The sequence below is a fragment of the Girardinichthys multiradiatus genome, chromosome 13, assembly GCF_021462225.1.
Source record: "Girardinichthys multiradiatus isolate DD_20200921_A chromosome 13, DD_fGirMul_XY1, whole genome shotgun sequence".
Lineage (NCBI taxonomy): Eukaryota > Metazoa > Chordata > Actinopteri > Cyprinodontiformes > Goodeidae > Girardinichthys > Girardinichthys multiradiatus.
In genome coordinates, this window is record NC_061806.1 from 6,851,721 (window position 1) to 6,869,917 (window position 18,197).

General features: G+C 43.4%; 1 protein-coding gene across 4 annotated transcripts in view; it reads right to left on the reverse strand.

Moving 5' to 3' along the window:
- Positions 1-2,654: 2,654 nt before the first annotated feature.
- The window catches only part of LOC124879380 (membrane-spanning 4-domains subfamily A member 15-like), a 76,462-nt gene continuing 60,919 nt past the window's right edge, over positions 2,655-18,197 (reverse strand). For 2 of the 4 annotated variants that reach the window (XM_047383915.1, XM_047383917.1), the window contains 2 exons: positions 16,426-16,524; positions 2,655-3,648 (listed from right to left, as the gene is read on the reverse strand). In XM_047383915.1, coding sequence (XP_047239871.1) covers positions 3,541-3,648; positions 16,426-16,524 — 207 coding nt within the window. In that variant the 3' untranslated portion in view covers positions 2,655-3,540. The remainder of the gene's footprint in view (positions 3,649-16,425; positions 16,525-18,197) is intronic. The other 2 variants (XM_047383918.1, XM_047383919.1) reach the window with 1 other exon arrangement.

An 18,197-nucleotide genomic window follows, 5' to 3' on the forward strand; every position in this document is an offset into this window, starting at 1 on the left:
GCGTGAGGGGCGGGGCCTCAGATCACGGGGGTGCGGAATCATGACTGACAGCTCAACACAGCGGCTGAACAACATAGTCCCAGCTGTTGCATTCAGGGACCGTGGGAACTGGAATTATCTGTAATACATAATTGATATTCTATATATATGTGATTGGTTTTGAAAGATAACATGCTTCACCGATAGAAGCAGCTTACGTGAATACACGACGCGCATCTCAGAGGAGAAAATATGATCTTGACAGATTTGCGCAGCATTTCAAGTCCATGTTGGAGATTTCCCATGCTCTCAACATAAAGCAAAAGAACCGCCAGACTAAGCGGCGGGAATGAAACCAGATGCAAAATGAGCCGGTATTTTCCGAATATCCTTGCATAATTAAGCCTGGACTTGTTTTCACATGGACTGGACTCGGTTTTCGGTTTCTGGTGCATTTTTGACTAAAACGTGTTTGGTCTTCATTTAGTGAAGTGACTCACAGCCAGGGGCAAACTGGCATACGGGGTCCACCGGGGAACCGCTGGCTTAGTGGGACGGTTCACTTCAGCCCGTGAAGTGAACCACCGCTATCTATCTATCTATCTATCTATCTATCTATCTATCTATCTATCTATCTATCTATCTATCTATCGATCTATCTATCTATCTATCTATCTATCTATCTATCTATCTATCTATCTATCTATCTATCTATCTATCTATCTATCTATCTATCTATCTATCTATCTATCTATCTATCTATCTATCCATCCATCCATCCATCCATCCATCCATCCATCCATCCATCCATCCATCCATCCATCCATCCATCCATCCATCCATCCATCCATCCATCCATCCATCCATCCATCCATCCATCCATCCATCCATCCATCCATCTATAGTTCTTAATAAGTGCCACTGTTTGTTTTAGTAGCCCGGCCTTTTTTTCTGATCTCCGTTCTTCATTGTCAGCTCCGCTGATCTGCCTGACTGGAGCAGAGGAGAGGTTTGTCCGAGCTACCGCACCCTGTTGGCGGTCAGACCTCTCGGAGTTCCTCCGGTCCTTGGTCCCCAGAAGCGATCAGACTCTATCTAACACTGACTCTTAAAGGAACGACTCTTAAACAGTTTCTAACTTTCAGCTCCTTTAATCTAAATTAGGCAGAGGAATGATTACAGAGATCAGCGCTGAGGCTCCCGTCTCGGACCGTCGCAGTTTGTAAAAGGATGACGAAGAGCCTCGATAGAAGGTCACATGTAGTTTTATATCTGGCACTCCAATGCAATGGATGTTCCCTCCCTCAGTGATTATCAGTAGACTATGTGTCACTATTGTGGTGTCTATCTGGTAGGTTGCGTAGTAGAGGGTTTCCATCCTTAATCTAAGTGTGCTGTAGCTTTCTAATCAAACCAGTTACCAGCTGCTCCACCATCAAACCCAGTGCCCCAGCCACAGGTCATTCATGACAAACCTTGGGCCATTTATCCTTGTAATGTGTGTCGATGAGCATTCTTATCCTATTCTAACAAGGAAACTTTAGACCTTATGGTTTATATCATTATGGTATAAGTGGGTAAAACAGCTATGAGTCATATAAATAAAGGTTATCCTTAACAGGTTGATATGGCATAGTTTAGGGCACAATGGTCCAGCAAAATATCAGCGCCCCAGAAACTGTCGCCTCTTGTGTATTTGATGTCGTGCTCAGACGCAGGGCGGTGAGACCGTGGTTCAGCTGGTGGACCGGTGGTTCACAGGATGAAGTGAACCACCGGCCCACCGCCCTGCATGTGTGCAAGGCGGTTATTAAAAACTAAACATTCACAAAATAAGAAATGCCTTGTCCCTATATATATATATATATATATATATATATAGCAGAGAGATGCACTGCGCACCTCTGCTGGATACCAGACACAAACGGAGATTTATATATACATATATATATATATATATATATATAAAACGGTGGTTCACTTCACGGGCTGAAGTGAACCGTCCCACTAAGCCAGCGGTTCCCTGGTGGATCCTGTATGCCAGTTTGTCCCTGGCTGTGAGTCACTTCACTAAATGGAGACCAAACACGTTTTAGTCAAAAATGCACCAGAAACCGAAACCCGAGTCCAGTCCATGTGAAAACAAGCCCAGGCTTAATTATGCAAGGATATTCGGAAAATACTGGCTCGTTTTGCATCTGGTTTCATTCCCGCCGCTTAGTCTGGCGGTTCTTTTGCTTTATGTTGAGAGCATGGGAAATCTCCAACATGGACTTGAAATGCTGCGCAAATCTGTCAAGATCATATTTTCTCCTCTGAGATGCGCGTCGTGTATTCACGTAAGCTGCTTCTATCGGTGAAGCATGTTATCTTTCAAAACCAATCACATATATATATAGAATATCAATTGTGTATTACAGATAATTCCAGTTCCCACGGTCCCTGAATGCAACAGCTGGGAATATGTTGTTCAGCTGCTGTGTTGAGCTGTCAGTCATGATTCCGCACCCCTGTGATCTGAGGCTCCGCCCCCCATGCCAAAACAGGGCCAGACGTTTGAAGCCGAAAAAAAAATCTGCAAGTTCGAAAAAAAAAAACTTGATCTGAAAAGTAGTTTTGACATTTTTTTATGTCCAGTTTCACATCTGTTTTTTTTTTCAGTTGCAAAACTTTTTTTTTCCAGTTTTCAAATTTTTTGGGGGAGGTTCAAAATTTTTCAGATTCAAATTTTTTTCTTTTGAACAAACTTATTTTTCAGGGTCAAATTTTTTTCGTTAGAACAAACTTATTTTTCACGTTCAAAGAATAAACGTATTTTTCAGGTTAAAATTTTTTCCGTTTGAACAAACTTTATGGCCCCAATTTAGCTCCACAGTTCTCACATTCTGTGTAATAACTACAAGTGCAGTTAGACTTAAAGATTAGGGATTTACACCAGCTGTCGGCCAATCAGAAGATAAATGGTTTGATTACTTAATGTTTGCTGATTAGTGAGTGTATGTTAATATCTGTTAGTACTTCCTCATCTGTACAGTTTCCAAGTGAATATTTCTTCTAGTGAAAAGCACTTTAGCTAACCGAGACAAGAAAAGCACTATGTAAAAACATATTTTAGCTGACAACTAAACAAAATATCAAGACAGAATTACAGAGTAGACACAGCTATGCAGAGAATATATCCTGTACTACTGTAGAGAGTTGATCTACCTCATAGACTCAGCTTTAAGTTGAAGCTACAGTTACATCTGCTTCCCAAGTTTAACTTTATTTAATAAACTGAATGGAATTTAATAATACCGTTTACATTTCCTCAGTTTGCAAGGAGTAAACCTGTAGTACAATACACTATAGTGGTAACTTTAGGGGAATAAATTAGGGTGCAAACGTTGTTGGGACCACCTGAAGTGGTTTGTTTCTTGGAATGCAACCATCAATAGTTTTGTTGACCTAGTCATAAAAACTTCCTGAAGACCAGAAAGAACAAATTTTCATCATTGACAATCAAATGTTTTACTCTCTCTGAGAACAACATGAAAGCACAGAGAGCAGCGAAAGCCGAGTTCAGGATTCTGTAACAACTTCTTCTATGGGCTCCACCTGAGGTTCAGTCGGTGGCGTGGAAATGTCCTCTATTTGCTTTGAGTCTGGTTCTGTCACAACTACGGCCACCTGAGACACAGAGAGCAGTCACAAGTCAAGATGGCTTGGAGAAAAGATCAACTATGTGGACACTGTGTCTTTAGAGAACACTCTAAACTGCTGCTTCAGATGTAAAAACTGCTTAAGATGAATGACGTATAACCACAAGATGGACCATGCAGACATAGTAAGTCGCTCCCCCCACCACATATGTGACATATGTCTAGACTATTCAAATGCTAAAAAAATATCTGTTTGGAGTTGTGCATTTGTAGCTAGAGAATCACTTGCTAAATGAAAACAGAACTTACTGAAATGTACTCTAATGCATCCTTCTAATTTTGTCTCTGGGAACTAAGCCCCAGACTATTGCTCTCTGCCACTGGTGAGTGTGGAGATATATTATGTGTGTGCATCATTATTATTATGTTCATAACCATAATAATAATGGTTATTATTAACCAGTGTGGGAAATAAAATGTATAACCTGTGTTAGTATAAGACATTGTGGCCTGCAGAATTGTTATTGCACAAACTTGGCCTTGAGTGTGATGAAGCAGAAAAATACTGAGCTGAAGGAGTGTGTGAAAAGTAGAGACTGACTTACTCCCTGCTTTATATCAGTAGATACGAGTGCAGGTGCTGGAACAATGACTGTCTAAATATGGTAAAGTCGGAAGAAGTGTATATGTGACTACATGTGAGAAAATATTGTAATCAAGGGCGCTGCCCATTTTCATGTGTGTTTTAATAAAAGCAATGTGCCCAGTGAGAAGCTCTGAAGTCGTCTCGGTGTGTGGCCTGATAACGAGAGCTTCCCTGGGTCCAGGTACTTTTGAATAACATACAGCTGTCTCCGTGTGATTTATTATAATATGTGTAAATTCCTCCAGGTTATGGTGAATAAACGAACGCGCAGAAGGCCTCTTTAAAGAGGAACTTCAACAATTTGGTGACCCCCCACATGGACAAGAGAGTGTGACAGACGAAATCTTCTGACGCCGGGGGCCCATAATTAAAACCAGGTAGGCAGAGCCTATTGTATTAAATTCTGCCGATTGAATTTATGTAAAGGCTAAATTAACCAGGTGTCATTGATTCTGAATGTCATTTTACTCTGTAAAACTGTAAAAGACTGTGCATTAACTGGACGTGTTAAAATGGAGTCAGATGAGATTTGCTGAAACAGTCTGCAAAATAAGACAGCTTTAAAGTTTATTTAAAGCTGATAAAAGGTTAAAGGCCTTCAAGGTTAAAGTCCTTATTTGCTGAGAGTGGTGTCTTCACTTATTAATTGACGGATTAATAAGATTAGCTAGGTTCAAAGGCCTGTGACTTGGCAAACCACAAAGAATATTTTTAACGGGGGTTAAAGGCCCCATAGAAGTCCATCTGAATATTTTTAAACAGGTGACTGCTTCATTCAAATCTTATGAAGGGTTAGAGTCCCCTCTAGTGGTCACATGGAGGAATTACACAAGCGACTGGGAGTGCAGTCGAATTTAAATCTTTGAACACACATTCTGACTTAAAAATGCGGTTGGATTTTTGATTATTTGAGGGACAATGAAATGCATTTATTGAATATAGGGTGAAGTGGCTTGAAGTGTATTGTTTCCGCATATTTGTGCATATTTCCTGTGTGCGAGTGTCTGTCACTGACTGTTGTGTTGAATTGAGGAAATACGAGCTGGAATGTGTGTTTGCGGCCGACCTGGATGATTATTTGGGGTAAAATAAAAAGACAAAATACTAGATATAACTATCTGTGGTGCGGATTATAGAATAAATGTGAATGTTAAGTGTTTTTGTTGATATTAAGTGGGACTGACTGTGACAAGCGTTGACTGACTGATTGTATGTGTCTGTGTATCTGGGTAACGCACGCACAGAGTGGGCTTGCCATGGCTGTTTATTAAATACACTGTATTGTCTGCTCAACCTTGCGTTGTTAACAAAGGACAATACAGTGATAAGCGAATTTTATATGCATATTTTGAAGAGTTGATTGCACATTCATTTCACAGGATTTTAAACAACATGGAAGGTAAATTTCCAGACACAACAGCATGTGTGGATTTAGAAACACAATTAAATAACATACAAGCACTGGTTCTCCAAACCAGGGGTAAAGACGAAGCTGATAAGATTAAAAATAACATCGAAAAAAAGGTAAGACAAACGCTGAAGGCAGATGGAATTACTTTGATGGACAAGTGGAATTTAGGTGATTGGTTTAGAAAGAAACTGAACACAACGAAGAAAAACAAACAGGACGCACAAGGTAAGTTGAATGACGCTTCTGTCTGGTCCAAAGGTAAGCACAACAAAAACATACATAAATATGAAAAAGACGAGCGATTTTGGGCAGACATTCTTTTGATTTACCAAGGCGGAATTCACACGATGCAGTGGAAAAAACCCGGAAAAGGAGACAAGGAGGAGGGGTCAAAATCAACTCAGGGGACGAGCCCAGAGGAACCGCAGGACGGCAGGCACCACGCTAGCATTGGGAGATTATGGAGCAGTGGCAGGACGGTGCATGCCACACCACACATGTAGAGAGATTGAGACTGCTGCTTTCACCTCAGGAGCCCCGGATTCTGACCTCTTCACCCAGCATGTCCACTGGCTAGGTGATGCATTGAGAAAAGCATACCCTGTAACCAGGGGACGCACCATTCCTACATTTGAATGGGACCCTAAAATTAACCCCAGGGAATACCTGGACCAGTGCAAATCCATGTGGCAAACTTGGACAGGAACTAACCCAGCTAATGAGGGGGCACAGCGAGACTGGTTCAGAGATGCTGTCCTTAAAGGACTACCCCAACAGGTGAAGGCCAGTATGGACGACAATCCTGACATGCTTGGAGCGGACACTGGAACTTGGGATCGCCATCTGATTCACCACCTGTCCAAAATAAGAGAGGACCATAAAAAAGATGAGGAGGAACTTAAGACCCTGCAAACCCAATTGCTAAAAATGCAGTTAGCCGAAGCAAAGCAGAAAGCAGGAGAAAAGAAGAAAGACAACAAAACTCCCAAAATAATGTATGAAGGTGCGGTTTCTCAGTGCCCCCAGACTCCTCCCTTTCCTGGCCACCAGGACACGATTGCACCGAGGTCTGCAACCTCTTTGTCCTTATCATGCCCAACCAGGCCGGTTCAGGGGCAGAGGGGGCCGTGGATTCCGTGGAGGACCACCAAGGCGATGGGGGGGTACTGACGCTTGCTACTACTGTGAGGAGCAGGGTCATTGGAGCCGAGAATGTCCGTACAACCTTGAGGCATATGTGCGTGGGTATGGACACAGAGGAGGCCCAGGGCGACGCCCGTATCGAGGACGGGGTGGTCCACCATGTGGAGGTCAACAGCAGCAACCTTCACTTCAGCTGCCAGCCTGGGATGAACCCAGCTTTGGGCCAGACCACTACTGAGGGCCCCCACAGAACCCCCCGGACAGAGGGACTGAGGACCCCTTACTGTCCGTGACAGTGTATGGACAAACTCTTCCTTTTTTGGTGGACACTGGGGCCACATGCTCAACTATTCAACGAGCCCCTCCTACCACCCTCTCCACAAGGACTACCACTGTCATGGGGTTTTCTGGGGCTAAACAGGTCCTACTTTACACCACACCCCTAAAAACCGAGATAGGGGTACAGACTTTGAACCACAGCTATTTGGTGTAACAAGCCCCTCCTACCACCCTCTCCACAAGGACTACCACTGTCATGGGGTTTTCTGGGGCTAAACAGGTCCTACTTTACACCACACCCCTAAAAACCGAGATAGGGGTACAGACTTTGAACCACAGCTATTTGGTGTAACAAGCCCCTCCTACCACCCTCTCCACAAGGACTACCACTGTCATGGGGTTTTCTGGGGCTAAACAGGTCCTACCTTACACCATACCCCTAAAAACCGAGATAGGGGGACAGACTTTGAACCACAGCTATTTGGTGTCAGCGGACACCCCTGTCAACTTATTGGGCAGAGACATGTTGATTAAAATGGGTGCCACCATTTTATGTGGACCTGATGGACTGTCTGCGCATCTGCCCAATGGACCTCAACCAGCCTGTGGCAACAATTCCCACCTCTCTCATGGACAGTATCTCATACAACCCCTGGCTGACCCTATGGCTGACATATATTGGGTCCTCCTGCATCCAGAAACCACAGCGGGCGGAGGCATCCTCTCGTCCTTCCTTCGGTGGAAATCCTGGATCACGACCCTGGAGCCCTACGTCTCTCCCCCTGACCCGCCACATGTCACCCTCTTCTATGACAGGAATAACTGTGAGTGTTATCAGAAAAGCTTTGCTGAGGAGCTGGAGGGGACTTCCTGGGAGATCGCCACGGCAGACATTTATGTAGCCCCTGAAGGTGTCATAGCCTCCGTGCAGCTGTCTATAGAACAGGACAACTGGTTCAAAATGTGGTCTGATGGTGTACCCCATGTTTCACTGGCGCTCCACCCTGCTCCCGAAGCCCGCGTACTGGGAGGAGTGTTAAAACGCTCACCTAGCTCTCCCTGACTGGCATTCTTTATCCACACCCAATCTATCTTATTCCCCCTCATGTAACACCTACCGCATTACTAACATGTCCACAGACGTTGGCACCTTGGAACATGTGCAACTTGAAAGACACCATGGGAGAGAAAAAACAGCTGCAGCTGCAGCTGTAGTTCAGAGCATGCCATCTTCACTTTGGGCAGAGGGCCCCACGGACGTGGGACTCATTCAGTGCTCTCCCATCACTTTCCAGTTTAACACTGACCGACCCATTTGGAAATCCCAGTACCCTCACAAACAGCAGCCGAAACTGGAATTTCTGACACCATAGAAGGGCTGTGTAACGCTGGGGTGCTGGAACCAGCTGACGGCTCTTCTTGGAACACACCCATCTTACCAGTAGGAAAGAAGGGCACTGGGAAATGGAGAATGGCCCACGACTTGAGAGCTGTAAATGCAGCACTTTCCACTCCTACAGTTCCAGTGCCCAATTCTTATGTTGCTCTTACCAATCTAAACCCCGAACCTGCATGGTTCACCTGGCCAACGCTTTCTTCTGCCTGCCTCTAGCTGAGGAGTGCAGAGATATTTTTGCATTCACATATAAGTCAAACAGGTACCGCTACACTCGTTTGCTGCAGGGTTTTGCTCTGTCACCAGGAATATTTAATCAGGTCCTTAAGGAATCCCTCCAAGACTGTCCCCTCCCACCGAACACCACATTGATTCAATATGTGGATGACATTCTTTTGGCGACACCAACTGTTTCTGAATGCTTGGAGGCCACGGCTGTGGTGCTCTCACACCTAGCAAAAGCTGGGTACAAGGTCAGCAAAGCCAAACTACAAATTTGCCGGAAACAGGTGGATTTCTTAAGCAGGGTAATCTCTCAGCCCGGGACAGGAATGTCCCCTTCACATCAATCTGCTGTCCTTTCTCATCCAAAACCGGTGCGGGTGAAGGACATGCTTTCCTTCTTGGGACTCACCGGATACAGCAGGTCATTTATTTCAGGATACACTGACCTGACTGCCCCACTCCGCGACATTTGACAGCGCCTCTAGAATGGACAACAGAAGCAGAGGAAGCATTTATTGCTCTTAAAACCAGCCTTTCCCAAGCTGCTCACTTGGCACATCCAGACTACACATTGCCCTTTCACTTGGATGTTTCTGTAACAGCACATACTGCGAACGGACTGCTGTTCCAGAAAAAAGGGGGAGTAAGAACAGTGCTAATGTATATTAGCGTGATGCTTGACAACATGGAACAAAGACACCATGAATGTACCAGACATGCAGCAGGGTTGGCAAACATAATTCAAAAAACAGCCCATGTGGTGATGGGACATCCACTACATATTCTAACATCACATGGAGTAGTGGCATTTGTCAATTCCAAAACTTTCACACTCTCACCATTGAGACAACAGAGATTGAGTAAGGTGCTGGAGGCGCCAAATATCATCTACAGCCATGAAGGGATCAACATGGCAGACAGAATGACAGAAGGAGAGCCCCATGTATGCGCTGAAAAAGTTGAGGTAAGTGAGAAAATCAGACCAGACCTACAAGGAGAACCACTGACAGAAGCAAGAAACCTGTACACAGATGGCTGTTATTTTAGACATGACACAGAGGGTCTGAAAGCAGCCTATGCGGTGGTGGAAGACACAGGAACGAACTTTGTGACTCATAAGGCAGAAGGGCTGACAGACACCCAATCAGCACAGAGAGCAGAGGTACTAGCAGTAATAGCAGCCCTAGAACTAGGGGAAGGACAAAAAGTGAACATCTACACAGACTCAGCTTATGTCACGGGAGCAGCGCACGTGGAACTGAAGCAGTGGATGAGAACAGGGTTTAGAACAGCAGGACAGAAACCCATTAAACATGAGCCAGAAATGAGAAGATTAGCTGAGGCCCTACTACTTCCCCAAGAAGTAGCGGTCATAAAATGCAAAGGACATGATAACAGCTACACTAGGGTGGCTCAAGGAAATCAAGCTGCAGACCAAGCAGCCAAAACCAAAGCTGGATATCTGCCCATACACATCTTGATGAACTCTGAAGTTGAATGGACACCAGAACCGACTCTGGAGGAGGTGAGTAGACTGCAAAAGGGGGCCTCACCGGAAGAGAAATCAGTCTGGAAGGCAAGAGGGGGAAGAAAAGACCAGGATGAACTATGGAGAAGTCCAGACGGAGGTCCCATCCTACCCCCAGGGTTCACCACAACAGCGCTGGAAGAAGCACATGGACCGGGATATGCAGGAACTGCACAAATGATGAAGAGTCTTGAGCACTGGTGGCATCCATACCTGAAACAGACGGTAGGTCATTGGAAAAGCTCGTGTAGCACCTGCCAACAATTCAATGTGAGACCCACTCTGAAGCCTGCACCAGGTAAGTTTCCTGTGGACCCGGTAGCAGGCAAGGAAATCATCATAGACTACACAGACATGACTGAAAGAGTGAATGGGTTCAAATATCTTTTGGTGTGTGTGGATGCGTTCACCGGTTGGCCAGAGGCCTGGCCAGCAAAAAACGAAGACAGCAAAACAGTGGTGAAGTGTCTGATTAATCACTACATCCCCAGGCACGGTTTTCCTGCAAAAATCAGGTCAGATAACGGCACACACTTCAAAAATGAAGAACTTAGAGAGGTTGAAAAGTTCCTGGGACTGAGACATTCCTTTGGAACAGTGTACCAACCCCAATCTCAAGGGAAGGTGGAAAGGATGAACCAGACAATCAAAACCAAATTGGCTAAGATCTGTGCACAGACCAAAATGAATTGAGTCACAGCATTACCTTTAGCTTTGATGTCAGTAAGAAGCTCAGTGAGCCAAAGACATGGGTTGACGCCCCATGAACTGCAGAATGGAAGACCTTTTCCAGGCCCAAAAACCAGGTTACCTTTTCTGACTGAATGTGAACAATCTATGTCTCACCGTGATTACTATAGATCTCTCAACAGCTTGGTTGCAGCATTCTCAAAACAGGTGGCCGCCCAACCATCCGAGGTTCAAGCCACCACCTCAGACGGGTGGATCCTTCTGAAAGTCATCAAACGGAAGTGGTCAGAGCCCAGGTGGGTGGGTCCATTCCAGGTCACAGAGAGAACCTCACATGCGGTGAGGGTCAAGGGCAAAGGAGACATGTGGTATCATTGGAGCCAATGTGCAGCAGCAGAGGCACCACAGAGATCGCTGCCAGAGCAGAACCTGAGGGACAACACCAGCACACCAGAAGACCTTTCTCACCCAATTCAAGGGGCAGAATAATCTCCTAGGGTGCAAAAGCATTCATTTACATTGAAAGGTTGGTCTACACCTTAGGTGCACCGTCAGATCAGTGGTCCCACCAATAGGGGCAGAATAATCCCCTGGTGAGACCACTTAGCTCCAGGTCAGTCTACACCTGTGAGTGAAGACCAGGACATCACACAGAAGAGGCGGGTGTGATTGAGCTTTCCTCTCATTCACTGGTTGTCGTAGCTGCTCTCCCACCGAAGAACTGAACTGAACACTCTGAACTTTAAAAACAAAACAAAAACAAAAGGTCTTTTGTGTTTCACCATATTGTTAATCCTTATCTTTCTTTGCAGGTACCTTGGAAAAGAATGGGAGGTAAAAATCTAGGACCCAGGCCCCTTAAGGATTGGGTCACGGGAGGTATAGGTGTTTTATCATTTTTCATTGTCACATTGATTTTAGGTTTGTATTGTGAACTTCCTTTCCAGACATGCTCCAGTCATCCCAGGATCTATAAAAGACAATCCAAACCCCAGGGTCCAGATAAAGGCCTCCAGGTGTTTGGGGGAATAGAATTAAATTACACTCTCGGTGCGACCACGACTTTCCAATTTGATCTCTGCGACGTTATCAATTGTAGCTCTTACCAAATGTCAGGCAGCACATGGTTGACGAGGCTCCACTATTACCTATGCGCTAATGTTGAACTCTCCACACACTGTGAGTCCACAAGTGCAGACACACCCACCCCTTTGTGCGGTAGGGGGTGGAGAAATACTATATATTACAGCAGACCATGGAATACCAATATTTTTAAACCTCACCCGACACCTAAACTTGAAGCGCTAAACATATCCCTGATACGCGGTAGTTTACCGAATACCGCCTCAAACGGGCAACAGCCATTTCTTTTAACCCTTAAAGCCTTGACACACAACCCCCTAGGAACACACAACGCCCATTTCATGTTTGGTCTTCGACGAGGATGGAACACACAGAATCCGGAAGGCATCATCAAGATAAATTTCGGAAATCACTCCAATCAGGCAGAGTCAGACAAGGGGAGGATAAAGATAGACTACAACACCTTAAAACCCATAGAAATTATCCAGATGGCCACGGGATATACTGAAGATAACCTCTGGCTCCAATGGATAGCTCAGACTGCCAAAGAACAAAGTAAATCAGATTGTGTGGCCTGCGCGGCTGCAATACCACATTTAACTACTGATCCTGCTCCTCTGTATCCAGAGGACCAGTGGGGTTATAGCTGTATGCTACAGCTGACTAGAGTGGCTACTCCCACAAACTGTACCACTTTGGCCAGTCTGTTCCCACCCATTGCCAATAACACCAGAGCAGGCCCTTTCACCCCTCAACGAAGAAATGGCACATACACTTGCTTTAACTTCACTTCCACAACACCCAAGGCAAATGTAGGACAAATTCCTCGCGATTGGTGTAACATCACAGTGCCAGGCTCAGTGACAGGTCCCCGGGCAAGATCAGGACTCTACTATTATTGTGGAGGACATCGGCTGCTAACTAGGATTCAAAATAATACTATTGGAATGTGTGCCATGGTTAGGTTGCAGGCACCTCTCCTTCTGTTAGGTAAAGACTTTAAGTATCTTCCCTCGAAACATGCACAAAGCACGGCTCTCACTAGGCGACGGCGTAGACATGTCATGAAGCGGAGCACAAACGCATTTGACCTGACCGAAGGCTCGCCCACCTACATTGACACAATTGGAGTCCCCCGAGGCGTACCCAATGAGTATAAATTGGCGGACCAAGTCTCAGCAGGCTTCGAAAACTTTCCCATTATTGCAGCCTTTTTTCCAGTAACTTCCAATAAAAATGTGGACCGCATTAATTACATACATTACAATGTTCTTCGAATGGCCAACCTCACTAGAGATGCTGTGGAGGGCCTAGCTGAACAAACTAGCCCCACATCCCTTATGGCAGTACAAAATAGGATGGCCCTGGACATGGTGTTAGCTGAAAAAGGGGGCGTATGTGCTGTTTGGAGACATGTGTTGTACTTTCATACCCAATAATAGGAGACTTAGGAGACTTCAAAAGGGGGAAATTGTGGAGATATATTATGTGTGTGCATCATTATTATTATGTTCATAACCAGTGTGGGTAATAAAATGTATAACCTGTGTTAGTATAAGACATTGTGGCCTGCAGAATTGTTATTGCACAAACTTGGCCTTGAGTGTGATGAAGCAGAAAAATACTGAGAGCTGAAGGAGTGTGTGAAAAGTAGAGACTGACTTACTCCCTGCTTTTATCAGTAGATATGAGTGCAGGTGCTGGAACAATGACTGTCTAAATATGGTAAAGCCGGAAAAAGTGTATACGTGACTACATGTGAGAAAATATTGTAATCAAGGGCGCTGCCCATTTTCATGTGTGTTTTAATAAAAGCAAGTGAGAAGCTCTGAAGTCGTCTCGGTGTGTGGCCTGATAACGAGAGCTTCCCTGGGTCCAGGTACTTTTGAATAACATACAGCTGTCTCCGTGTGATTTATTATAATGTGTGTAAATTCCTCCAGGTTATGGTGAATAAACAAACGCGCAGAAGGCCTCTTTAAAGAGGAACTTCAATATGAGGCAGGACATCACATTAAATACCAGGTGGGGGAGTAAGGCTTACAGAACAACCCCCCCAATATCTCTGTTTAGAACTTAAGGCCTCTCTGTCCCACTGGTGAGAGCAAGTTATGCCTTTCAAAAAGCCAGTGCAAGCCTTCAGTTACCTAAAAAGCTATGGAAAAGCATTATAATATAGTTTTGGTTTGGCCTATTGACAATTGCTGCATGTCCTCTACCCTCTCTCCTCCCTATTTCCTGTCAACTCACTTTTGAGAAAACATTAAAAATATAGGCGCTTGGTGCCAAAAAATGATAGGGTCTTGCATGACAAACAATCCTCCGGTTTGATCTTGCACATCAATAAATGTTTTATTTTTCATAAACCCTGACTAAAGGCTGTTTACCTGTAGTACCTGCTCGGCTAAACTCGACTTTGCTCTACTCTTCACTGTTTGGGTCATTTTCCATTACAATATAGTAGAACTTCAATGCAGGTGGAGTCATCACAGCAAGGCGCCCAAAAAAGTAACGTAATGTGCTACAATGGAAGACTAGCTCCCTCAGTATGTTCTTATCAGCAATTAAGCAAACAAAATGTCTGCACTTTGTCATTGGACTACGGTGTTGATTTCAGTGTTGCCATGTATGCTTTTGCAGGGACTTAAAAAAGCTCAACAAGCTGATAAAAAAGGCTGGCTCTGTTCTGGGGACTCCTCTGGAACCTCTGGAGATCATTGTGGAAAGACGGATTCTTCATAAAATGAAGAACATTATGGAGAACCCTGAGAATCCTCTTCATGAGACTGTCCTACAACAACAGAGTGTCTTCAGTCAGAGGCTTCTTCAGATCTGCTGTAAGACAGAACGCTACAGGAGATCCTTCCTGCCTACAGCCATCAGCGTCTACAACGGCTCTTTGAGGAAACCCTCATAATGAGCTACAACAACATTTAATTTCCCTTTGGGATTAATAAAGTATTTTTGAATTGAATAGTATTCCAGACTTCTATCTTATTAAAATAGAAAAATATGCTCTGTTAAATGGTCGGTATAAAACAGTTCGTTGTGAATACTTTTTCCAGGCGAGCAGTTTATATGACACCAAGTAAGTGTAGGCTATCATAAAAACTGTGCTTTATGCCGGTGGTCACGTGAACCAAATATTTTCCATTTTTGACCGTTTGTTTGATGGAAAAATCTGAAGGTCATCCGTCAGTTTGACAGATTGTAACTCACACCCCTGACCACTTGGTGGCGAGTTAGCAAATTAATTAGCTGATTCTTCCCGCGGAAGTAAGTGTTTGCTGGTTCAGGAAACCCCTCGTTCCTAGAATCTTGCAAACTTCTGATCATTTTAATTGGAGAAATGTTCCCAGATTTCAGAACTTTGGCTGAAGCAGCGCTTGCAACTTAACCGGTCTATAGTGTGGTGGCATAGCGCACCAGAACAGCCTCCAGAACAACATCGAAACAGCCACAAGAAGTTGTCCGCCTGAGGCAGCAAATTCCGCTCCAGACATTTGATTGCAAACATATTCAGGTCTATGCGGACCAGGTGGATGTTGTGACACTGTAATTTCAGGTCACAGCAGGTGATCTGTTCATATTTGGAGTGCATTGTTTATATGTAGTTACTGGAACCACAGTGTTTTTTCTCACTGTGGAGAAAACGTTAAATGTAGTCATCTGGATGATGTGGATTCTGTGTTCAACTTCTTCAGACTGAATATTAATTAAAATGAATGAAATGGTATTGAATGTATAATTATTATAATTTAAAAAAAAATAAAGTAACAGATAAAATAGATTTTGACCAGATTTCTTTTACGCCGTCAGTCAAAATGACCGACAACGAAAAGTCTGGCGCAGCCTCTGCTTTACACGCAAGTGCCATGGACGTCCACAGAGCAAACTAAGCCTGACCCTGTGGGAACCTTTAGGTCCCAGAGAGAGATACAAATACCCTACTCTTCCACAAATCCACTGTTCTCACTGTCCTTTGTCCTGGAAACACTAACAGCCACAGAGCACATGCTTTTAGATTCAATATCTACCAGATCCAGCATCTTGTTACACATTCCTTTGTTCCAGCCACAGCACCCATCTTGTTACAAAACTAGACTGACCACATGTTTGTGCATAGAGTTGCATGTTCTATCTATGCATGTGTGGGTGATCTATGGGTAATCTGACTTCCATTCCAGTAATATGCATGTTAGATTAATTAGTTCCTTTAAATTGCTCCTAAGTGTGTCTGTGTACTGTTGCATGTCCTATGTGTCTCTGTGTTGCTATGTGATAGATTGGAGACCTCTCCAGGGTGTACCCCACATGTCTCACATGGATGAATAGGTATGGAAAATAAAATTATGAATTTTTAGTTGCAACTTTTCATCAGGACCAAAAACAGACTAACAGTACCTGAGAAGGCTCAACTGCAGCTTGAGAAGCCTGAGCAGCCTGAACTGCTGGAGCAGGCGGGGGGCGGGTCTGTGGGTAGGCAGGCCTATGACTGGTATCCTGAAGGTGACACAGTAAAACAAGAAGTTCTCTGATTCGTAGTTAGTCTTCTCCCATATTTCTATATATAATATGGGCAAACAGTTAAAGACATAGATTAATGAAATCATCTACAGGTTTTATTTAAATTATTTTCACTGTAAAAGGTCCTTTATTTTAACTGAACTAAAAATTTAATTATCATCCTTGAATAATATTCTTCAACATGTTTATAAGCTATTACTATTTTTTTTAAACTGCATAATAGTTAAGCAGTTTCTTTTATCTTGCTTTGTGTTTTCTTTGTCTTTCAGTAAATTATTTGGTTCTATGTTCTGGTAGTGAACAAGGATGGCCATCCAATGCCTGTTTTCTGAGGACAGTGCTTAAGTCAGAGCATTAAAATAGATGGGAGAAACAAAGTTTACAATATCACTCACTTTGAAAATGTTTGTACTAAGAATACATAACCCTTTCTAAACCTTTAAACTACTTGATTAACAGGCCCAGGACCAGTTTCTCAAGAAGTAAATTTTGGAAAATGTTTTTTCTAATACAACTAAAAATGTTTTATCATCCACAGGGTAATACAAAATATACAAAACTCCAGATAACAAAACACCTGGGGCCTCATGTATAAACAGTGCATACTCACAAAAATTTTGTGGTGCCATGTTTTTTGCCCAAGTTGGATGTATCAAAATAAACATTGCGTTAATAGTGTGTATAAATACTTTTGTCCTGCCGTGAAAATGTGCAGACAGCCACATACACTTTTGCAGTCGACAGTATAAAACTGCAAAGTACACAAACTCGACTAAACAATGAAATATGACTCCATTCAGTTTTTTTGAAATCAAGGAGAATCCAACATTTTGTTTTTTTTTTAATGTTTGAGCTTTTATAACTTACATCTGAGCAATAAAACTGAACTACATTTAGCCTCATACAACATAACGTAACACATCACAAAAAATGTTACAAACGAAATGCAAATGGTATGTTGGTAAATTTGTTATATATGTAGATCAGTATACTATGTCCAAACTTATGTTAATCACATCTGATGTTTTATTCTGTTGTTAAAAATTTTACTAAAAACAAAATACAGAAAAATTTATGTAAATAACCTCAATTTGATGTGAATTGTGGATTGTCCTCTGTTTTTGTCAAGTGTAGATGTAAATGCGCATCGGCCTGTGTGCTGAGGAGCATAAAATGCATGTAAATTATCTAAGTGGCACCTCCATTCTCACCAAGAATAAAATGCTGTTGGCTAGATTAAGTGAATTAAAATTTCAATCCAGTTTATTTATATAGCACCAATTTACATGTTGTCTCAAGCCCACTTTACAAAAAAAAAGTCAATTCAATCAAATCCATACAGATTTCAAGTCAGGAACATACATTCCAAATGATCCCAGTTATCAAACAGTGCAGTAAGATTTAGTTAATTATTCAAGTTGGTTAAAAGTTTTTCTATCTAAGGAAACCCAGCAGATTATATCGAGAGTGACTTGCAGCATTTATTCCCTCGATGAGCATGTAGCGACAGTGGGCAGTTGCTTGCATTGACTTTGCAGCAATCCCTCACAACATGCATGGAGAGGAAAACTCCCTTTTAAAAGGAAGAAACCTCAAACAGAACCAGGCTCAATGTAAGTGGCCATCTGCCACGACCGACTGGTGGTTTG